A 24,534-nucleotide genomic window follows, 5' to 3' on the forward strand; every position below is an offset into this window, starting at 1 on the left:
CGATGTGGCTCTCAGGCCAAAAAGTTTGCCCACCACTGAGTCAGAACCTTCCTTATTCAACGGAATAGGTAAAATTTGTACAGAGGAGAAATCCTGGTCCACAAGGCAGTGGCAAACTCCCACTGACATCATTGGGATCAGGATTTCGCCCATAAAATTCATACTTACACCTTAAGGTCTGGTCCCACGGCCTTTATTAGCGTGAGTACCTGCCCATCCTGCCTTTACTTTGAATTGACCAGCAGACTCCTGCTGGGTAAGAAGTTAAGGCCTATAAATATCATTTGTAACATCCCTTTATTAAGCAATAATATAACAACTGTACACTAACAGCCGCGAACACTGCAGCCTCACTATTGCAAGTTGTGCTTTAGACCATAACTGCAGAATTCAGTGGGGTACAGTATTGTGTGAAATTCCCAGAGTGGGGTCGTTAGGGGGAGTCAGCTGTTTCCCCATCTATTTTATGCATCTGATTAAGATCATAAAGTTCTCAGGGAAGGATCCCTGACTTTTTAGGTGTCAGTCAAAGCTCTGCGTCTTCACCCAGGGCAGTGACAAGCTCAGTATTAACGCCACCATGGGTGGGGTAGGTGGCACCTTGTAAACCCGCCCGCACAGAGCTCCAAGGGCTTTGTGAGCCAGTTTTCAAACGGCGAAACCAGCGCAGGAAAATAACCCGAAGCAGATTAGGCATTGGCCGTTCCCTGGGGCTGGAAAGGAACTGCAGGCAGCCCCGAGGATTTTTGGAGGGGGGGTGGGCAGAGGATCTTTGCCACAGAAATCCCCGCTTGGAAACGGGGGGGGCCACACCTTGCGTCTTTGCAATTCTCCCCATGGTAAGGCGTAAGGGTGCAGGGAGGCGGGGAGGCGGCCGCTGGCTCCTCTTTGTGCCAAGAGTGCGCACAGAAGGGGAGGGGGCGGTGGGCCCGGAGTGGGGGTGCTGCGCGGGGGGAAGGGCAGTGGATCTGCAGCACCAGGCCAGCCTCCTGCTAGCTCCAGCAATCCGGAGTGCGGGTGGGTTGGGTCTCATGGCGCCTGCGCTGCGGAGGCGCCAGTTGCTGTTTGCAGGAAAGTTTTGGTAGCAGCAGCAGGAGCCGGAGGGCTCGAGGGTGACACCTGCAAGGAGGACTGAGCTGCCTCTTCCAGCCCTCCCCTCCCCTTCCCGCTCCCCTTGGAAGCTTTCTAGCCAATGCAGGGGAGCTGTGCACTGGGGATCGCAAGGGAAATGCAACTGGAAACCCCAAAGTGTGTGTAGCAACCTGAGCATTTCACTGAGGGGGTGATAGGAGGAGGCAGGTCTGAGTCAGCGAGAGATTCCATCAGAAGGCAGCAGAGCAGCCTGAAGTTATGGGACCAGACCCTTCACCTGCCTGATCTTGCTCAGAAGGGCACTTAGCTGTAAACCTTGACTGAGCCTTGCATGTGAGGAGGTGGTAAGTACGTAAAGCGATCCTGGACATTATGGTTTTAGAAGGGAGTGCAAGTGTAAATCGACCTGGCTGGCATATGCTCTGCACAAAAGGGGACAATTCTTTCTGGGGCTTGGGATGCTGACTTTTTTTAAGGGGGAGTCGTTGGGTCTATAACTTTTGCAAGCTGTAAACAGTCTGCTACCAAAAAAAAAAAAATGCAAATTCCTTCAGCAAATCACTGATCCATGGATCAGTATTAGCCAGGGGGTGGACAAAGGGTACTGGGATGAGGATAACCAAGCTGCCTAGATAAGATGTGTTAAAAGTATTACTAGCTGTCTCTTTATTCGGTTAAAATAGTTTTTGTGCTGAGAAAGATACAAGTACAAAGTCTTACCGAGATCTAATCATCAGACATAGTTGATACGGACAAAGTAGAAGAGTAATTTCAGGCTAGAAGTTGTGGAATCCAAAGTCAATATCACATTTCCTAATTGAGAGATAGTCTTGGGACCTTTAGCCCGGTGCAGTTTATTTATTTATTTAGGAAGAATGAAATCTTTGGCATTAGTTATCAGAAAGAAACTAGCCAGTAAATTAAATAGAATCCAGAGAATTATTTCATGACCGCTGTCTTTCCTCCATGAGTTTGCCTGCCTTCAGTTTTGTTCACACATTTTTAGGAAGCATAAGGCAATTTCTTTGGGTGGAAATTAATGTTTAACTCTTAGCTACATGAATGTGAACACACCCTGGCCAACCCTCCTCCCCCCACCCCCCAAATATATCTAGCAAACAAAAAGTAGAATAATGTTTCTTCTTGGATTCTGATTGTGAACTGAAATCACCTAACTCCTGAAACTATAGTATCAGCATTTGTTGGATGCAAACACTTCTTTTTCAAGCTATAATCATTCATCAATAGTTGTTAATTTTTAAATAGAAGAAGAAACATGCCTAGTAGAACTGACACTGTGCAAATTACATCATTTTGAAGTACAAACAGGGATTGGCAGAGCATCTTATGAGAAAATAGCTGATAAAAAATCATGTTTGCTTTATTTCACACTGGGTGACACCCAGGAGACATTCACAATAGCCAGCAGCTGGAGCAAGTTCTCCTAGGTAAGGAGTTGTGGTGCTGAGCTCTGCACTGAATGGCTGCAGGTCTATTGATAATCCATTTTTGTTAAAGAAAGATATTAAATTACCTGTATTTTAGGCTATTGCTACAATTGGGGACATTCAGTCTTGTTCCGAGGGTGGGTGATCAAGTGGAGATCTGCTTTGCAGTGTCCCATAGGGCAGTGGCTCTCAACCTTTCCAGAGTACTGTACCTTTTGCAGGAGTCTGATTTGTCTTGCGCACCCCCAAATTTCACCTCACTTAAAAACTATTTGCTTACAAAATCAGACATAAAAATACATAGCACACTAGTACTGAAAAGTTGCTTACTTTCTTATTTTTACCATATAATTATAAAATAAATAAACTGGAATATAAATAATGTACTCTCATTTCAGTGTATAGTATATAGAGCATTGTATGAACTTTTAGTTTGAACTGATTGGCTAGTGCTCTTTATGTAGCCTGTTGTAAAACTAAGCAAATATTTAGATGAGCTGATGCGCCCTCTGGAAGACCTCTGTGTACCCCCAGGGGTACATCTATCCCTGGTTGAGAACCACTGCCATAGGGAACAGTGTTTGGGCAACTACAATAACTCCTGTCACATTACATTACAGTGTGTATCGCTCAGGTTGGTTGATATCAGTGGCCATGTGTATCATCACTTACAATTTGCTAATTTAGAGAATGGTCCATAATCTGTGGTCCTGTGTAATGAAAACCAAAACTATTTTATAGCAAGGGGAAAAAATGGATGGGGGTGGGTGGGGAGGCAGACAGAAGAATCTTCTAAAGAAATTGAACTAATTGGTAAAAATATAAATATGGTTCTATTTCTTTTTTTGTGTCTCTCTAGTACATGTGCCAAAATGCCCTCTGTGCCTACTGTATATGTTGGCAGATACCTCTGGCTTGATAGTATTGAAGTCTGTTTCAGGTTTTCCAGCACATCTCTTCTTATAATCTTCAAACTAGTGGAGAAGGGACAGAGTGAGTGAAACTTTACTCATCCACTGGCCTCACTGTTCAGTGTCACTGACAGACTAATGTATATGTGTTATGTTTTAATTGCACTGAGGGCTTTGGTAGCTCTTAAACTGGTGCTCGGTTAGTTCTGTGTTTTAACAAGTTTCATGACTAAGAAAAGCAGCTGAGGTATTTTGGCACAGTGGTAACAGTAATTTGGTTCATTTCTGTCATTTGGACTGAGGTAGGTTTTGGTTGGTTTTTTTGTCACAGCCCTATGGAAAAACTTTCTTCATTTCAAAATGTAGTGGAGACTAGTCTGGTCATAGGATTTAACACTGTACGTTCCAGGACTTATTTTCATTTTACAGTCCATTACGAGTACCACCCCTGAATGCTGAACTCTTTCAAAAATGTACTTGCTTATTAGAAGATGATTCATGTACACTCCGAACAAGGCAGTTCTCTTTCACCAGCATTTTCTTAAGGCATGACTGTCTATTGCAGACAGGAAAATGTGTCTGCAAGTGTTCTAGTCGCCTGGGGAGCCCCAGAGTAGCTGTCAGTGTTTCCATTCCCAAAGCAATTGTAATGCCATTATCACACCTGACCATGTACAAAACACTTTCTGGAGGTTCCTATCCTGCATAGCAGAGCAATATTTTGTATTGAGTAAAAGAGTGTTCAGCGCTTCTGACATAATTCACGAAAGTGTTATTGTAGCCATGTTGGTCCCAGGATAAGAAAGAGACAAGGCAGGAGAGGTAATGTCTTTTATTGGACACTCTGGTTACCTTCTCCAGACCTGAGGAAGAACTTGAAAGCTTGTCCCTTCCACCAACAGAAGTTGGTCCAGTGAAAGATATTACATCACCTGCATTGTCTCTCTGAGAATTCAGTAAAACAGAACAATAGTTTCTAAAGTATAAACAGTTGTACATTGCAGAACAGTATTCTCACCAATGAACTAAAAATATGTTACAATAATCCGTGAAAATGTGCTTCATTTCTTTTCCATTTTATCTTGTTTTCTGACATCTTTGAGCAAGACTTGCAAAATAATCATTATTTGAATCTAGTTCAAGGGTAATATGGCACAGAAATGTCCTGCCTACTATTTATTTTCTTTAAAACTCAAAATGAAGGGGTAAATACTAGGTTCCCTTGGAATAAATTTGGCATGGTGCCTAATTTTGGTTTCAGAATTAGGGAACATCCACTCGCTTTCAAAAATAAACTCATGTTTCCCTCAGATAACTTTTTGAGATGATTCCTCCATATGGAAAGAAATGACATGCAGTGGTTTGCATCCCGTGATAAATTGTACAAAATTTGTTTTACGTACTGTACATCAGAATAAGCTTGTATAGATATATGCCTACCTGAATTTCTTAGGTTTTAACAGTGAAACAATAGTAATTTATTATCTGGACACATTACACAGACTGAAACAAATGTCCCACTCTGTAATCAGTTTTGGCTACTAATCTGACACTGAAGCTTTTAATTTTTTTTCTCTAGTGCCTTATTTATGTTTTGATAAGAATTGAGATAACAGAATAGTAGCTGATGAAACGGCCTTTACATCCAAAAAACTCACAGTGGGTTCAGGCAGCACTAAAGACAGGGAAAAGTTACAGGAAGCTTTACACAAATGCATTAATTACTGTAAAGCCCGCTTTAAAAAAGTTCATAGTAGGCACAGATGTGATTCATTCTTTTGAAACGTTTTCTGGGCGCATGTACAGTTCCAACACACTCATCTTCTTATTCTTCTCATTGGAAGGCTACCCTCTGCTGGCTGAAACTACATTTACACAGAGAAGGGGAAACTTTCAGCTTTGGGCAAAGGATGGTCTACAGCAGTGGTTTTCAACCTGTGGTCCGCAGACCCTAGGAGTCCACAGACTATGTCTAAATTTCCAAAGGATTCTGTAACTCCATTTGAAATTTTTTAGGTGTCTGCAAATGAAAAAAGGTTGAAAACCACTGGTTTGCAGCATGAAACAGTTTCATTCTTCCCCTCCTGCCCACTCCTAAATAAACCAGCTAAGGGTGAGTGGCAGTCGTGTCACCAGGAGTGGCTTTATGTGACAAATTAATTAAAAAGGGATCTGATGTATATGTCTGAAACGTCATATGTCTTAAGGGGAGATCTTCATGTTGCTCTAGAACTCTGGGAAAGACAGAGGACCAAAATGAAGCCTGTTACTGTGCAGTTCCAGTAATGGAATACATTACCTTGTGAACTACCTAGCCAGAATGACATCTATACTCAGTTCCTAATGGTTCCCACATATGGTCCTCCCTATCACAAGTAAGGTTAGTTCTCAGCTGACTAATGCGAGAACATATGGTTTACAGAGCTGGAATGGTAAGATTTGTTTTTGTTAGTTTGTTATTCTGTACTTTTCCTCTCACTATTTATGCAACCAGTGCTCACTATGCCATCTTTCTGCCAATTTGCAGCTGTCTAAATTGGTAGATTTAGCAAGACCCAGCTGGTTTCCAATATTAATCCAACACTTTGCTGTCTAAATCATATATATGTGTAAGTTCAGGATGCAAGGCAGGAAAGGGAGCATGAGAAGTCAACATTTCTAGCTGAATAAATGAGCAGCCATTTTCCAGTCTTATGAGATCTCTGATTTTGTGATTATTATTGATTTTCAAGGCTGGCTAAGATTTTTCAGATGTTCCAGAAGTGACTAATGATGGTGGGTGCCTAACATCACGCACCCTTCAAAAGGTGGGGGCTCAATGTTTTCTGAAAATCAGGCACCTTTAAGGTGTCTGTTGTTTGGCATTCAAAAATCAAGGCACCCAAAATCACTAGTTATTTCTGAAAATCATATAACCACTTCTGGGGCTAGGAACTGGGGCACTATGTTCAGCCCCCATTCACCAAGTCCATAATCTACACATATCTTATCTGCTTTTTTAGTGGTGTGGCAGAAATCTAATTTGCTGTGAAACGCAGCTTATGTCCTGAATGTACGAAGCCCATGCTAGGTCAGACCAATGGTCAGTCTAGCCCAGTATCCTGTCTTCCGACAGTGGCCAGTGCTGTATACTTCAGGGGGAATGAACAGTACAGGGCAATTATTAAGTGGTCCATTCCCTGTTGTCCAGTCCCAGCTTCTGCCACTCAGAGGTTTAGTTGTGTCCCTGACCATTTTGCCTAATAGCCATTGATGGACCTTTCCTCAATGAACTTATCTAATTCTTTTTTGAACACAGTTATACTTTTGGCTTTCACAACATTCTCTGGAAATGAACCCCACAGGTTTACTGTGTGTTGTGTGAAGAAGTACTTCCTTATGTTTTTTTTAAACTTGCTGCGTCTTAGTTTCATTGGGTGGCCCCTGGTTCTTGTGTTATGTGAAGGGGTAAATAACACTTCCCTAGTCACTTTTTCCACACCATTCACGATTTTATAGACCTCAATGATATCTCCTCTGAGTTGTCTCTTTTCTAAATTGAACAGTCCCAGTCTTTTTAATCTCTCCTCACATGGAAGTTGTTCCATCCCCCTAATAATTTTTGTTGCCCTTTTCTCAACCTTTTCCAATTCTAATATATATAGTTGAGATGGGGCAACCAGAACTGTATGCAGTATTCAAGGTGTGGGCATACCATGGATTCATATAGTGGCATTATGATATTTACTGTCTTAATATCTGTCCCTGGCCTAATAGCTTCTAACTTTCTGTTAGCTTTTTTGACTGCCTTTGCACATTGAGCAAATGTTTTCGAAGATCTATCCACAGTGACTCCTAGAGCTCTTTCTTGAGTGGTAACAGCTAATTTAGACCCTGTCATTTTGTAATATAGTTGGGATTTTATGTTTTCCAATGGGCATTACTTTGCACTTGCCAACATTGAATTTCATCTGCCATTTTATTGCCTAGTCACGCAGTTTAGTGAGATCCTTTTGTAACTCTTCACACTCAGCTTTGGCTGTAACTGTCTTGAGTAATTTTGTATTGTCTGCAAACTTTGCCACCTCTCTGTTTACCCCCTTTTCCAGATCATTTATGAATATGATGAACAGCACTGGTCCCTATACAGATCTTTGGGGGAACCCGTTATTTACCTCTCTCCATTGTAAAAACTGACCATTTATTCTTACTCTTTGTTTCTTTTAACCAGTTACTGATCCATGAGAAGACCTTCCCTCTTATCCCATGACTTCTTACTTTGCTTAAGAGCCTTTGGTGAGGGACTTTCTGAAAGTCCAAATACATAATATCAGCTGAAACACCCTTGTCCACATGCTTGTTGACCCCTTCAAAGAATTCTAATAGATTGGTGAGGCATGATTTCCCTTTACAAAAGCCATATTGACTCTTCCCTAATATATCATGTTCATTCTGAAAGATGAGTTTTGCCTACCTTTGTCTTAGCATCGATTACTACAAATGATGCTGACTGTAAAATTATCCAGAAGTAATATTTGAATCAGACACCTGTATCCTCTGCCAGACCATGGTTTCCGAAGGGCTCCCCAATAGAGCTTAGGAACAGAGAACTGTTTTGTAAAGAGTTGGGGAGAGTTATTTTCTTTTTAGTTCTTAGACACCTTCTGCAACTGTTTGTTGTAGTTTATTCACTTGAGGCATTTCAGGAATGATCATGAAGCCATTATCAGTGTAACCAGCAGGGTTTCAATATACATAAGCTCAACATAATTGTGATGTTTTGTTTGTATAATCCTTGTTCAAGAGAAGTCCTGCCTGCCTTCTCCCACCGAGCACTATGGCTCCTGCAGTGATTCAGCTGTATGGCTAATTTTCAAATAAACTTCAGTTACACATTTTCTTTGTTCTCTGCTGCTTGAGACACTCTGCCTGTGGTTCATAAACACATTTACAGTCCCTCTGCGCTGTGAGAGGGTTGGTTTGCATTTCTAATTGATTTACTGTGGAATAAATCAATATGTTAGCTGAAAGTTCCTTCAGTACCTATAATCTTTTCTTCATTAGCTACCCTCACATAATAGCCGGACCTTCCCCATGCAAGCCTAAGGGGTAAAGTATGTTAAATAGACTAGAAACCCTCCTCTGTCTTAAACTGCAGGGGAAGCAAGCCTCTAATATACCAATGCTACAGAAACATGCCACCTGTGTATTTACTTCATCCATTTGATTAATTGTTAACCAAGATTATAAGCCCCTTGGAGCAGGAGCCCTCTATTTACTGCTTGTTTGTACAGTGCCTGGCACTGTGGAGTCCTGGTCTCAGTGAGGGCCTCTAGGGGTTACTGTAATATAAACAATAGATTATAAGTCAATTCATTGTAGCCTCTGAATGTAGGTATATGCTAATAGCCTGGCATTTTGTTCTGCTCCTCTAAAGATGCTGAGTACCTGCAGTTCCCACTGATGTCAATGGGAGATGCTGGTGCTCAGTACCTCTGGAGAACCAGGAGGCTACCTATTTACAACTGTGCAGCCAAATTTAGATTTAGATTCCTACTCTTGGCACCCAAATTTGAAAGTGTCAGCCTGAGGGGTTTGTTACAATGTCTACATTGACCTAGCAGTCAGCCTAATATCCAGTAAAAGAAGAATTTGAAACAATTGGGACCATTAAAATTACTGGTTGGGAGCAGGGAACTCTTCTTAGGGGGCTTATGAAGTGGAGCCTGCGGGCTGCGTGATGTAGGCTGCCTGACATAAAACTGTACTATACCTACAATGCTACCAGTTTGCTAAGAACAGAAAGACAATCAGTTGATATCTCAGGACTGGCAGTAGACCACATAAATAATCCCAAGCTCAAGTGCAAGCTTTAAGTGAGCTACGATGTATTATACAGAACTTTTCCTTCCCCCAGTTACGAATCGCCTGATCCTGTGCACTGACTTCAATAGGATCAGGATTTACCCTTAAGTAGGGATAAAATTTCAGAACAATGTCAGGCATTTTGTTTGGCTAGCAAACTATTGCTTTGCAATGTGAATGAATGTTTGCTTTAATAACCAGAGGATTCTTTTCTTTCCCCAGATTGGTGTTCAGCATGGCAGGTGTACCAACTTTGATCCTCTTCCTGTGCACTGTTAAGGATGTTCTACCGTCCAATTCCCGCTGGAAACCAACCTGGCCATCTTACAAAGTGCCAGTAATCCTGCCACAATCTACCCTTAATCTAGACAAACCACAGTTTGATGCAGAAACCAAACTGGAGGTGGTATCCTCTTGTGGCCTAGAGTGCCACAAGCGCTCCCCGCTGCCGACGTATGAAGAAGTGAAGGACTACCTGTCCTATGAGACCTTGTATGCCAATGGTAGTCTTGTTGAAACTGAAGTAGGCATTTACATTATCAGCCGTGGCGGTGATGGGTCACAAAGCAGATCTCGAACAAAGAGGCAGATTTATGGCTACGACAGCAGGTTTAGCATTTTTGGCAAGGACTTCTTGTTGAATTACCCTTTCTCCACTTCGGTGAAGTTGTCCACAGGTTGTACAGGGACGCTGGTGGCAGAAAAGCACGTCCTTACCGCAGCTCACTGCATCCACGATGGCAAAAGTTACGTCAAAGGAGCCCAGAAACTGAGGGTGGGCTTCCTGAGGGCTAAAGTGAAAGATGGTAGCAAAGGGGCTAATATCACGAGCTCAACAATGCCTGAAAAAATGAAATTCCAGTGGATCCGGGTGAAACGGACACACGTCCCTAAAGGATGGATCAAAGGAAATGCCAACGATATCGGCATGGATTATGACTATGCCCTGTTGGAGCTCAAGAAGCCGCACAAAAGAAAATTTATGAAGATAGGTGTGAGCCCACCAGCTAGACAGTTGCCTGGAGGGAGGATTCACTTCTCTGGCTATGACAATGATCGTCCAGGAAATCTGGTTTACCGTTTCTGTGATGTCAAAGATGAAACGTTTGATCTCTTATATCAGCAGTGCGATGCCCAGCCAGGGGCGAGTGGCTCTGGGGTGTATGTGAGGATGTGGAAGAGACAGCATCAGAAATGGGAGCGTAAAATTATTGGGATATTTTCAGGGCATCAGTGGGTGGACATGAATGGTTCCCCACAGGATTTCAATGTGGCTGTTCGCATTACACCCCTCAAATATGCACAGATCTGTTACTGGATCAAAGGCAACTATCTTGACTGTAGGGATGGATAAAGACAATGAATCTTCCAGAAAGCACTTCATAGCCTTAATTACTTATCCAAGGAAATGCCAAACTTCTATCATTACGAATGTGTGTGATTCTACTTTGAAATACCTGGACATAATTTATAAAATTACAAGCAGGCCACCTTGTTCTTTGGAAAGTGATTGTGTGACATAATTGCAGTTAGAAAATGTTAATTTGAGGAGGAAGAATAACTGCTGGGAGAGGAGAGCTCAGGTGGAATTGCTGACTTTGCAGTTCTAGCAATTTAAGATTAACTTGGGGGTTGGTAAACAATGCAAAATCTGAAGGGTTTCCAAAGAGTTGTATGAAAGGAATGCTGTCGGGTACCTCACACCAGCTTTGTTTGTACCCCAAACACAGGATTGATGGAAATGTTTTAATCTGAAATTTTAAACAAAAATATTTCCATGATATTGGAGGTAAAAAGGGGTGTTTAACAACAACCCCCCACCTGCAGTGTTTGCCACCTAAATGTTGCAGTATTGTGCGTGCATGAGAACCAGAGTGCAAGAGAGACTAGGCTTACATTGTTGAAGATGAATGTCATGCAAATAACATAAAGGGTAAATAAATAGATGTGATTTTTCCAATTTTAATGTTTGAGTGATTTGAGGCTTTATGAATAACATAGGTAAGAAAATACTTTTTAAACATCTAGGCCATAATCATGCAAAGCCAGGCATGCATGGAATTTGAGTCACGCAAGCGGTGCTATTGAGTTCTGCTCACTTAAGTAGAGTTGTGCATGGGATTAAATTTTTAGCATCTGGGCCACAGTTGTTAACATGACAGTGTCCTTATACATATATTGTATAGAAGGTGTATAGGGGGAAGAGAGTTGTTTCCTTTTGTGACTTATCTAGATCTTTAATAATGGAAAATTTCTAGCCGTCAGCGTCCCCTCCAGCAATGCAAGCCCTTTGGGAGGGGAGAACCACCATCCTTAGTTTTCTTGGCTTCCTAAGTTGTAAGGCCTTAAAATAAATAGAAGGAGAGAGGATGATGTAGTTGTTACTGCATTTTTCCTTCCATCCCTTGAAAATCTGTGCCCTTCTTCCCACAGATGGATGAGAAAGAAAGAAAAGATTTGTTAACTAGATTTCTATGTGTCTCTCTGCCATCCCACTTTGACAGTGTACCTTAACCCAGATCTTGACTTCTTATTTTTTCTTACAGCATTTGGGGGCAGTTTTTTTTCAGAATTGCAAGTCATGAGCAGTTCTTGACATGCACAACTCACCAGTTCTGCAGCTGTAATAGAGCTAGTTGAAAGAGCCAAATTGTAGGACGTAGTCCGAAATATGGATAAAATGATGCACCGGTGTCTCTTGTAGACATTGATGCCTGTAATTTTACTGTAGCAAAATCATAATTCCAACAAAAACTACCTTTTTATGGGTTGAGAAAACCCAGCCAAATACTGTTGTGCAGCAAACAATGTTGGTAAAACAAAGAACTTTTTATATATAATATTTCGCAGATGGATTTCACCACTGTATTTCAGTAACATTGCTAGGCTGGTGTCATGGCAGCCTCTCACCACTCTTTAAATAGGAAGGTGGACACTGCTTCAAACTCTAGTCTCCATTCCATCCATGCATCTCCCGCTAATTTCTGAAGCTCGTTGACTTATGCATTGCAGAGATGTTACTGCAAAGTGCAGCGCTGTCTGGCAAAATGGCTGAGCTGAGCAAGATTGAGTCTAGGTAGGCTTTGTTCCTGAGCTTTATAGGAGAATTGTAATTCAGTTAAGCCTTATTTTTCTTTCACTTTACTAATTTTTGTGGTGTGGGAAAACACACTCCCGATGGTGCTTTATCTTTCTAGAGGCTTTCTGAAAGCCATTTTTGCTAGAGCAGCCTAAAGATGTTTTTGATAGCAGGTGCAGTGTTCAAGACTGTGGAACCCTTCCTTGCTGGGTGTTTGCACTCAGATACGTACAGTTACTAATGCTTTAAAAATATGAATAATCACCATATGTATTTGACAGACTTCTTCTGCCTTTTTTATTCTAGATTTACTTTATTTTGTGGCTGTTAGCTGGAGCACTTCTGTTTGAATGTATCACAGTGAATAAAGAAAAGTAATGGAATTTCAGTGCGGACACTCTTGTACTTGTACTTGTACCATACCTGGGTTTGTAACTTCAATCTCTTTTAGCTGTTACTTATTTGTAAAGGCATTCAAATACAAGCACAGTTGTATCAACATCCTCGATGCTGTTTCTTCATTTATTTCCTTTCAGCTTTCTTTCTTTCCTCCACAGTCATTGCAGATAATCAAATGTATTTCAGTAGAGATGATTATTTAACCCTACTGAAAGGCCTCTGGAAATGCTCACCTGCATGTGATGGTTGCATTTCCAAATCAAGAGTCATAGGATCACCTTAGAGATGAAAATGACCTATTACAACACATAGTCAAACTCATTCTTAGTGTAACTCCACTGAAGTAAAGGGAGGAATGTGGCCCAATGATTCCATCTCCTGCAAGTGCAGGATATAGTCTCATGACAAAGAATATAATGGACCTGATTTTCCTACTCTTACGTTGGTGTAAATTGGAAATAACCCCTTTGACAACAATAGTTACAGTGAGAGGAGAACAGGGGTCATTGAGTGAAAATATGTTGCATGCACTGAATCTTTTTTTTTTAGATGTGCAATTTTGAGAATTTAGTCCCTGATTCTTTGAAACACATAAGCACATGCTTACTTCCCATTAAAGCACATTCTTAAGTGCTTTGTCAAACTGAGGCCTTAGCTCTCAGGTATTCTAAAGCATCTTAATATAAATATAGAGATGCTGTTAAGGCTGGTGGAGTGAACATTTTCAATAGGCAAGCCAACTGGTATGTATAATTTTTTATCAGTCAAATTAGAAGTGTGCTTATGCAGCAAGTTTAGAAAGAGGTAGTGGGGGATCACTTTCCTCTTACCGTAATCCCTATGCATGCACTAGGTTTTTAATCATAAACTCAAGGGAATTTGTAGACATCTTGGGTGGAATTTTCATATATACTCAGCATTGGCTTAATTGCTCCCAGTTACATCAGTGGAAGTTTTGCCACTGTTTTCAGTGGGAGCAGACTTCAGCCAATGCTGAGTGGTTTTGAAAATCCCGCTCTCTGAATGCATTTGTCTTGATGTTATAATTGGGGCATATTTTAACTAGAGAAAAGCAGCTCATCAAGGGGGCAAAAATAACTTTTGTTTTTAAAGGCACAATATGGCAAACCCACATCTAACAATATACCACATTGCTTTTATATCTCAGTATAGTGCAGAAGAGGAACCTAGATATTCTGTTCTGGTTAGTTTTAGATTCTGGTACATGGAAAGGATTACATGGGATGAAGTGAACCTCTCCTGTTACAGCATCCTTACAAGGCTGACATAGGGTAAATCCTGGTTAGTCTGAAATAACTCTCCCCTCTGGATGGAGGGGTTGATGAGGGGATGGGGGCGGGGAAGATGGAAACTGAAAAGAAGCAAGAGCACAGAACATTCTCAGCTCTCCCAGGTGGCCATGCTGAGCTTATTTCACTGAGAACTGTAGAATGTCAACATGGTCCATTGTCAGAGCAAAGGTATTCTCCTTGAATCTGTAATTGCTTTGCAATAGAATTCCCGGGCCTGGCTGCGTATAGTGCAGTGGTGATCTTAAAGTTCCATGCTGAACTCTGAGCAAGTATAATACATACTTGAAATTCTTTTCCGTGTTGCCACTTAATCTGCCATTTGTTAGCCCTTCCTGGTAGAGTGCCAACTCAATGTGCACACTGTCTTTTTCAAGAGAAGCTTTCAAAGAATGGAAAGAGCATGCCGGGTGGGTAGAAACATTTCTGTTTTCTTGGAGTGAAAGGAAATGGTGGACAGCCCAAAGCAGCAGAGAGAGGAGTGTAGTTAAATGGGGCATCAGTACAGCATACAATAAGAACAGGATTTAAAGTACTGTATTGGTCACATTTTGTAAATGATTATTTATATTTCCATAGCATTATTTATCTGAGAATCTAAAAACACATCATAAGCATAAATTAATTAATCAAAATGCCTCTGTGAGGTAGGTAGGTAAGTAGTAGTATCTGACTTTTTAAAGACATGAAAACTGAGGCACCGAGAGCTTAGGCCAAAATTTCCAAACATACATCCTAAAGTTAGACATCTACAGATAAATAAGTGGCCTCATTTACAGGTGTCCTAAACTCCCATTTAGGAGCTCAAATATGGAGCTTGGTTGTCCATAGTTAGGCAACCATACTTGAAAATTCTGGCCTAAGTGGCTCCTCCGTTGTCACACAGGAAGTTTTCGCTTGAGCTGGGACTACAGCCCACATCTTTTCCAGCCCAATCATATGCTTGAACCACAAGAACATCTTTTCCCATTTCTGCGTGGTAAATACTAGCTGGCATCTGAAAGGTGTATTACTGTGGATTCTACTTGAATGTGGATTTGTGCAGGTGAGTAGAAAAAGGGTAGAACAAAACTGGAAGGGAAGACATCTGAGTGGCCTGAGCTCTTGCCAATGGTAATGAGAAATTGGGTGAAAATTAGCAATAATACTTCACAGTTCTATGAGGCCTGATTCCGAAATCAGTTGGTGTCTTTCTGTTAACTCAGGGGGACTATTAGTCAGGCTTATAGTGCTTTTTGGCTAAAGATTTGAAAGTACTTCACAAACAACTGCTGAGTGAGTTTATATAAAATTTGGGGGCTAGTGGCAGAGAGAAGCTAATATTCTTATGCAAAGATTTTATTGGATGTCTAATGTTTTTGTTAAAAGAAAATAAAACATAATTAACAGCATGAATGTAGACCAATGTGTATGTACAGCTGCAGTTAAAGAACTAGACACCTTTGATACTCGGTCAAACATATGCTTATATTATACTAGAAATTCAATTCACTCCACATAGTGAAATTGTCTATTATGTGTAACTGAAATTCATCAACATTCACTAACTTCGGATTCAGATATCACTGGTTATTGTACTTTGATAGGAAGATTTTCTTTTCCTGATAAGAGACCAAGGAGGATTGTGTGTAATACATGACGGTAGAGTGTGGTATGAAGGTTTTATCAGCATTTGTTTGGGATGACAGACATCCTCAGCTGTAGTGAAACCATAAGAGTGTCATGACATTTTGTGTGTCATACTAAAGTTCTAATAAAATGTTTTTGCCACACCATCATGTACTTGGCATACGCCATATGTGATACAGAAAAAAAAACTATTTTAGGAATGATGTAGACTTAAATCTTTTTTACTGGAAATATTTCTTATATCATTCTGCCTGTAAATCCAGAGGCATTTAGCTAACATGTGGGGCTTATTAGGGGAAAATATTCATTCGTTTTCATTTAAAACATCTCCAAAAATTACTTAAAAGCTTTTCTAGTCCTAAAACCAGATTCTGAGCTGGAACCAAGACATATTTACCACAGCATGGAAGGGGTTGGGTGACACAAAGGTTGGTTTTAGCTGAGTTGTACCATTACTTTTGTGCTGGGTCTTCTGTACCGGTACTATTCTGTCCTCAGTGTAAGGGGGATGGACTCAGTGCTCAGACGTTGGTACTGTAGCTTATAATCAATATTCTAAACAAAATTCTATATTAAGTAAAAACTCATTTGGTAGTTGCTTTGTTGTAATCTTATTTCTATTAAATAGAGGAATTTAATTACATGGGGGGTTTTCAGTAAGGAAGGTAGTTAGTGGGTGGGGGAATGCTGCCATAATGGGGATATGAAATGACACTTGGCTCAAGGGTTAAATAAACCATTTCCAGTTATACTCAGAGCTCAGTGATTCAGGAGCTAAATTAGCAATCAACATTACCCAAAAGAACTACAGTAGTGTGAATGCATTGTTCCATTTCCTATAGTACTATATATCTATATTTAAACAGTATGAAATATTTAATTTATATATATTATTCTCACAGCAAAATGACTGACCAAATATTACATTATTTTATCAACTACAAGTGGTTATTAACACAGTGAAAGCATCCTGATTGGTTAATAACTTAGGCTGGTTAATAATTAAGTCACACACTGTTTTAATATCATGTGCCACAAAGAACCACAAGAGACACATTAAAGAGCCATTTGCGGCTCGCGATCCTCAGTCTGAGTATCACTGCATTAGACAGTTTTCAGTGGACTCCAAAGACACTATATCTAAGGCTGACTATGCTGCAACCTTGGGCTGTGATTCCCCTGCTTGTGTATGCATACATGACTAGTTCTCATCAAGCTATTGTGAGTATAAATTGCCGTGTAGCTGCACTAGCACTGGTAGCAGTAGCGAGGGCACGTCTGAGCTGTGCCGAGTATATTCCCACCGGTTTCAGGTGGGTTTGTACGCACCACAGGGGAGCTATGCCTCTGCTGTTGTGTTATTGGCTACACTGCTATTTATACTTGTACTAGCTCGATGAGAACTAGCACGATGTGTACATGAGCAGGGGAAGGAGTGTAGACATAGCCTACATCACTTGGATGTATTTTCCGCCTAGTCCTTATGCAAAACTGCAGCGAATATACTTGTTCAGTTTCCCTTTAGCTCTGAGCTGGAGGCACAGATGCTGTGGGTGAGAGAATAATTCCATTTCCATCCTTGATTGATCCAAGTGAGAATGGTGATTTACTGGGAATGGGACAAGGAAGCATTAGCCTTATTTCACCCAGGTTACAGAAGAGCTGTGGGATGGACAGCTTCCTTTTGTTACTGCCCTGGATTTGGTTTTGAAATGGCAGCCTTCAGGTGAAAGCCGCACTGTCGCTTTTAATGCTCTCCTAAGACACAGGCATCAAGTCTCCACCATGGGGTCTGGGCTAGAATGTAAAGTAGTCTGATAGTTAGCCTGCCTGGGGAACATAATGCTACCAAAGCTCTTTCCGAGGGTCATGGTCTTTCCGTGAAAGCCAGTTGATAACTTCTCCAGTAAAGTGTTACCAGAACCTGGCTGGCAAATAAACTGTCTTGTGCAGGCCTTGTAAAAACGTGGGCACTCTGTCCTGCCTCATGTCACAAAAGTTTCAGTCAGCTAAGAAGTTTGGGGGCGGAAGGAAAATGTCACAGTGGACCTAATCCCGCTTCCACTGAAGTCAGTGAGGAGTCTTGCCATTGACTTCAGTTGGAGCAGAAGGAAGGTCTGTGTGCACAGTAAAATACCATGAGACTTAACAAATGCCACTGGTCATGTGAGAGAGCACTTCTACCATGCCAGCTCTTCTGAAAGGGCATTGTTAGGAACAGAAACAGAGGAGAAGATGTTTTCTAGCACTTGTTGGGTCGGGGGGTGGGAATCAAATGTTCAGTAAAGCAGGAATACAGTAGAATGTTAGAGTTACGAACACGTCGGGAATGAAGATTGTAACTGAAATGTTAATAATTCTGAACAAAACTTTATGGCTCTTCTTTCAACAGTTTACAACTGAATATTGACTTAATACAGCTTTGAAATTTTACTGTGCAGAAGAAAAATGCTGCTTTTAACCATGTTAATTTAGATGATACAAGCACAGAAACAGTTTCCTTACCTTGTCAAATATTTTTTTGATAAACTTTCCTTTTACATTTTTAGTAGTTTACGTTTAACAGTGTACTGTACTGTATTTGCTTTCTTTTTTTTCCTCCCTGGTCTCTGCTGCTGCCTGATATTGCATACTTCTGGTTCCAAATAAGGTGTGTGGTTGACCGGTCAGTTCGTAACTCTGGGGTTCATAACTCTGAGATTCTACTGTGTTTCAGAATCTGTCAGGATATGGTACACATTTTGTCAGTTGACTCACTGTATGTATAATTTTGTAACTTATTTTCCTTAAAATAAAGGTTTAAAACTTAAAGCCCTGTAGGGCAATATTTAGGGCTTGGCTACACAAGGGATGTTCAGGACGGTTAATCCTAATTAAATAAAATAATGAATATAAAGTGGATTAGTTAACTGCATCAAACCCCTGTTTTGACAGGCTTATTCAGAATAGAAGTGGCCTAATTCAATTTAGTTAACTTAATTAAGCTAAATTGAATTAAGATCACTTTAATTCTGAATAAGAGCATCCATACGTGGGTTTAACACAGTTTAAGTACTCCACTTAAAAAAATAGTTAGGTTTAACTTTCCTTAGTGTCCCCATGAAGACAAGTCCAAAAGTGGTAGTAGAGACAACATGGAAGGAGGAATAGAGGAGGGAGATTTGAGGATCAATGTTTCAGCAGGTAGAATTACTGAACCATTATGGGATGCCATGAGAGCTATTCAGGAGACTACAGTGCATTCTCCTGGACACTGGACTCTTGGAATCAGGGAAACAATAATTGTCACATCTTGTTTCTTTGTGTGTGAGAGAAAACACGATGTGCTGATTCTTGTCAATGGATCATTAAATACTGCCCCATACGTAATGGAGCTTTCTCCTTGGTGGGAACAAGCACAATGAATATTTATCTGAAATTCTGCACTAGAAACAAGATGTCATCAGTTTAAAGAATCAGTGAGACAGCATGTTTGCAAATGGGGGCCCCACATGCACCAACATCTTTCCCAGAGGCACACAGAAGTGTGTGCATGTCATTTAATATTTCCATGGCTGCAGTGTTTTAGGATCCCAATCAGGCCTTATGGTCCAAGTGTGCTAAGAAATGTACTAACAAGCATAAAGACTGTAGCTGCCACCTCAAGTTCAGAATCTAGGATAAAGCGTGGGTGATACAAACCCACTATTTCATAACCTTCCTTTTTTAATTATTTGCTAGAATCTTGGAGATAAGACCTCAAAATCACCCTGAGCTTCAAGGTTAACAAAAAGTTCTATAGATCTATATTTTTTCTTAAATGATCACTCAGAACTTAAGGATCATCTTGACTTTTTTCAGAAATAGTTGATTATTAAAGCAGGTAATAAACTACAGAAATTAAGAATTGCAATCACGTATGTTCTATAACTGCCTCATTTACACTGTTGTTAATCTTCTGAGCAGATATCTTTAGCTTCATCAAAATCATAAAACAGATCATTCTTTTGATGAGAATGTGTGAGACATATTTTTGATGCGACTCTGAAGCCCAAGGCTATAAAATTTGCTTTGTCACAAGTGATAATTTCTTTTGCTGAGCCTGAAAGGATTGTGAGACGTCTGGAAATATATTAATCTTTTTATTCTAAAATATAACGTCGCCTTCGTTTTCTCCAGATTTTGGCTCTCACTATCTAGGAAAGGTTACAATAATAGTTTGTGATGTTGGTTTATTGGAGGCTTTGGCAGCAAGCCCCTATATAGAACACAAAATATTTTGGATATTTGAAGGGGGGAGAGCTACAATCACTAATCAAATTCAGAGATGTCAGCTTTGAATAATAAAATTCCTCATCCTCAACTATTTCAGGGAACCTGAAGATGCAAACATTACAGAACTTGGTACAGTGTTCTTGAGCTCCAATCTGTTTAAATAAGACACTATCATGTATCATATTTTTTTTCTAATCTCCTTTACTGTTAAGGTCTCTCAAATTTCTGCAACATTGTTTTGTTTTCCTTTCTCCTGTGGTTAGTTACATGTGGGGAGAATTGCAGTCACAGGGGAAAGGAATCTAGATGTTTGTCAGGGTTCCCTCCCCACTCTGAACTCTAGGGTACAGATGTGGGGACCTGCATGAAAGACCCCCTAAGCTTATTTTTACCAGCTTAGGTTAAAAACTTTCCCAAGGCACAAATTTTGCCTTGTCCTTGAACAGTATGCTGCCACCACCAAGTGATTTAGACAAAGAACAGGGAAAGGGCCACTTGGAGTTCCTATTTCCCCAAAATATCCCCTCAAGCCCTTACACCCCCTTTCCTGGGGAGGCTTGAGAATAAACAAGATGAGCACAAACCAGTCTTGGATTTTTAAGACCCAAAAAACCCAATCAGATTCTTAAAAAACAGAACTTTATTAGAAGAACAAAAAAAGATAAGAGAACAACTCTGTAAAATCAGAATGGAAGAGAATCTTACAGGCAGTCAGATTCAAAACATAGAGAATCCCTCTAGGCAAAACCTTAAGTTGCAAAAAGACACAAAAACAAGAATACACAGTTCCTCTAGCTCAGCGAATTTCACAAGCCAAAACAAAGAAAACCTAACGCATTTTCTAGCTAGAATACTTACTAACTTTACAGGAGTTGGAGGGCTTGCATCCTTGATCTGTTCCCGGCAAAGGTATCACACAGACAGACAAAAGCCTTTCCCCCCTTCCAGATTTGAAAGTATCTTGTCCCCTCATTGGTCATTTTGAGGCAGGTGCCAGCCAGGTTACCTGAGCTTCTTAACCCTTTACAGGTAAAAGGGTTTTGCCTCTGGCCAGGAGGGATTTTATAGCACTGTATACAGAAAGGTGGTGACCCTTCCCTTTATATTTATGACAATGTTCCATGTACTTGTTACTTTACATAAAAACCTGAGACTGGCCCTGAAGATAATACCAGCAAGACAGGTATGTTTTGTGTTCTAATTGGAGACGGCCTGTATGTGGAGGGTGAAAGGGGAAAATAAAGCTGAATTAAATTTATTTTAATTTAATAATAACTAACACATACATCACCTTTCAGCTGCAGGTCTAAAAGCACTTTACAAAAATGGGAAGCGGCAGCATCCACAGGGAAACTGAGGCACAGAATAAGTGACTTGTCTAACCTTACCTAGTGAGTCAGTGGCAGAGATGGGACTAGAACCATGTCTTCTGTCTCCCAAGAAGGAGTGCTACATGTTGTACCATACTGTCCCCCTTTAGCTCAGATGAGTTCTTTTATGTAGTTGGGATTATTTTTAAATTATATGTAAGCAGGGGAATGGTCCCACTATTGTGGGGAACTTTCCTGGTTTATGCACTATCCCAGTGGAATTGGCTAGTGAAAGGATCTGAGTCCTTACTCCCACTCCCTTTACCCAGAGGCCTTCCTGGCCATAAGGACTCCCCTTCCACTCTCCTGTGTGGCAAAGTCCTCACAAACCTGACAAGGCTGGGCCCAGGATTCCTGGGGGGCTCAACCCCCAGTCTTGTCATAGTCACTTAGGATAGGGGCTAGGGTGTCCGAAAACCGAACACCCTTGCCCCACCCCCTGCCCCGCCCCTGCCTCGCGGCCCCACCCCCTCGCTGCATCCACCCTCCCTCCATCGCTCACTCTCCCCCATCCTCACTCACTTTCACTGGGCTGGGGCAGGGAGTTGGGGTGCGGGAGGGGTTGCAGGATGCAGGCTCCAAGTTTGGGTGCAGGAGGGGGCTCAGGGCTGGGGCAGAGGATTGGGGTGCAGGGAGGGGGGTTGAGGGCTGTGGCTGGGGATGCGGGCTCTAGGGTGGCACCTCTCTCCCGGCCATGGCAGGTCAGTGCTGGGGGAGAGTCATTTGTCCCCGCCACAGTACTGAGCCCCTGCACGGGGCTTAATAGGCAGCTGTGCAGCTTAGAGGGAACTTAGGTGCAGGCTCCAGGAGGGAGTTTGGGTGCGGTAGGGGGCTCAGGGCTGGGGTTGGGGTGCAGGACGGGTTTCGGGGTGTGGGCTCCAGCCAGGTGGCGCTTAACTCAGTGGCTCCTGGTCGGTGGCGCAGCGGGGCTAAGGCAGGCTCCCTGCCTGCCCTGTCTCCACACGGCTCCCGGAAGTCCCCTTACATATAGTGTTCTGTTAAAATTTTTCTAAAGGGAAATATGTACTCTTAGTATTTGTTATTTGTATAATCCTAGCCCCTAGGAGCCCCAGTCATAGACCCTGACCCAGACCTCTTTGTGCTAGGCACTGAATAAACACTGAACAGAAAGATGGTCCCTTCCCTGAAGAGTTTTCCAGTCTACTAAAACAAGACAGACACAGGTGGGAGCAGGGGTCTAACACACAAGCAGAGTGAATAATATTGTGGCAGCAGGTGGGATATTCGTTCCAGGAGATCGACATCTATATTTTGTAGGTTTAATTAGGAGAGGCTCAGCTAAGAGAAGGGAGAGGGGACTTTTCCAGTGAAGGTGGCTTCCCTTATGAATCTCTAACATCCATTATTTCCCTTATGAATCTCTAGCTTTGCTCATCCATTGAATAGATGCTAGTCTTAAGTTTAAGCTCCTCTGCTTCTCCTGTCTCTGCACCTTTTTCCAAGATGCCTCCGAGTATACTGGGACTTGCAGTCCGAAGGGAAGCCTGGAAGTTGGAAGCGGGGACAGTAAAGCATGCTGGAAAATGGTGCAGGGAATCTACACAACTCCCTTTCCTCAGTGTGAAGAACTGGTTGGTCTCCCCTGTGAAGAGGCAGGAGAGCAATTGGAAAAGGAGAAAGTGCCATGATCTCTCCAGTCAGAAGGCTTGGGTAAGAGCTTTGGAGGAAGAGGGCTAAAGCAACAGACAGACAGCTTGGAAAAGTACCCTGGAGAGACCGCTGAGTAAGGCACCCTGAAGCAAGGGTGTCATTTGGACCTCAGACACACACCAGTCCATAGATGGAAGTGAAGGGTCAGTAGCAGAGTCAAAGGAACTGGCCTTGATGGGAGTTTGAGGTCAGACCTGATACCAGCATCACCATACTGAGCCCAGGGCCAGAGTGCTCGGAGGTGGGAGAGAGCATGCTCTTCTCAGAGTTGTTACTGTCATCTGCTGGAGACAGGGTGACTAGCAAGTGTGAAAAATTGGGACAGGGGGTGGGGAGTAATAAGTGCCTATATCTGAAAAAGCCCCAAATATTAGGACTATCCCTATAAAATCTTCCTAGTTGGAGATGGGCAAAATTTTAGCAGCTGAACTGGAGAGCTTCCGGATAGAGTCAATAGCTCCATGCGCACAGTGACCAGGTAAGGAAGCCAGCATCCCAGATGCATCCCCATCTTGGTAACCATGCTGCCACACTGGCTCCAGTCAAGTGTCTTTCAAAGACTTGTTTCTTCTGCAACGCTCACATGACGTGAGACAATAATATAAAAACACACAAAATACCAGTCCAAATAATTCCTTCGGCTGGATTTCCCAATGTGCTCTGTGCACTGTTTCTTATGTAGACTATACATTCTTCACTCTGTGTGTTGTACAGGGCTAAGCACAGTCTCTGCACCCCTGTGCATTGCAATAACAATACATTCCTTAGATTAGCTGCAAAATCTAGCTATTACACATATTTTTAACATGAGTCTAGTTAAAGTGCTGCATGCCGCTTCTCTGTGCTCTCCCCATTGCAGAACACATTGTTCTATTAAAAAGCCTTTAGCACATGGAGGACATGGTGCCATAGCTTGCTTTGATCTTTGGAAATGTGGGCTGCTTGCCATTCGGCATGTACATTTGCTCTTTATATACTGTACACAATTTATGTGGCTCTCATTAAAAGTGACACACAACAGTGATAAGTGCCCTGATATCTTGTGGAAAGCGGCATTCCAAAAATGTCTGTCTATCTACACAATGAGTTATGAAAGTCGATATAGGCCTCCCAGCAAGAAAATGCTCCTGCCACAGCACACTGTCCGCAGCATGCGTGACACCTCATTATCTTGCCACTGCAACATTAGCAATAAAGCTAACTGGCTCTTACCAAAGAATATACATGAAGCATGAACATTATTGGAGTTTTCCTGCAATTTACTGAAAAAAATTGTGCATAACCGTATTGTACAAGGGCAAAGATAGGGTAAGCCTGGGTTGCAACATCTCATGTACTATCTGAAAATGAAGTACAGTTATGTAAATGTTAACATATTCCTGCTGATACCCAGAGCAGTTTCTCATCATAGACAGTCTACAACTAGTACTAAACCCCCCTCCTATCCACCGTATTAAAAGAACATTATTAAGTTAGGAAATGTCAGAATGAAGGTTGCCTGTTCATCCTTAATTCCACCCCTCATAA

The 24,534-nt window shown here is 41.7% G+C and overlaps 1 protein-coding gene across 3 annotated transcripts; it reads left to right on the forward strand.

Annotated features, from left to right (window-relative positions):
- The first annotated feature begins 1,053 nt into the window (after window positions 1-1,053).
- Window positions 1,054-12,861, forward strand: PRSS23 (serine protease 23). 3 transcript variants are annotated; one of them, XM_074956319.1, is made up of 2 exons: window positions 1,054-1,440; window positions 9,518-12,861. In XM_074956319.1, the coding sequence occupies exon 2, from the start codon at window positions 9,531-9,533 to the stop codon at window positions 10,647-10,649; it is 1,119 nt and encodes a 372-aa protein (XP_074812420.1). In that variant the 5' UTR covers window positions 1,054-1,440; window positions 9,518-9,530; the 3' UTR covers window positions 10,650-12,861. The 3 variants fall into 3 exon arrangements, with proteins under 3 accessions (XP_074812420.1, XP_074812410.1, XP_074812429.1); XM_074956309.1 differs by having other exon boundaries at window positions 1,054-1,436; XM_074956328.1 differs by lacking the exon at window positions 1,054-1,440 and adding an exon at window positions 2,521-2,540.
- Window positions 12,862-24,534: the final 11,673 nt, after the last annotated feature.

Source organism: Natator depressus, chromosome 1 (genome assembly GCF_965152275.1).
Source record: "Natator depressus isolate rNatDep1 chromosome 1, rNatDep2.hap1, whole genome shotgun sequence".
Taxonomy (NCBI): Eukaryota; Metazoa; Chordata; order Testudines; family Cheloniidae; genus Natator; species Natator depressus.

What these genes read in the sequence shown, in the direction of transcription:
- PRSS23 (XM_074956319.1), top strand. Translation starts at nt 9,531, where the DNA reads ATGGCAGGTGTACCAACTTTGATCCTCTTCCTGTGCACTGTTAAGGAT.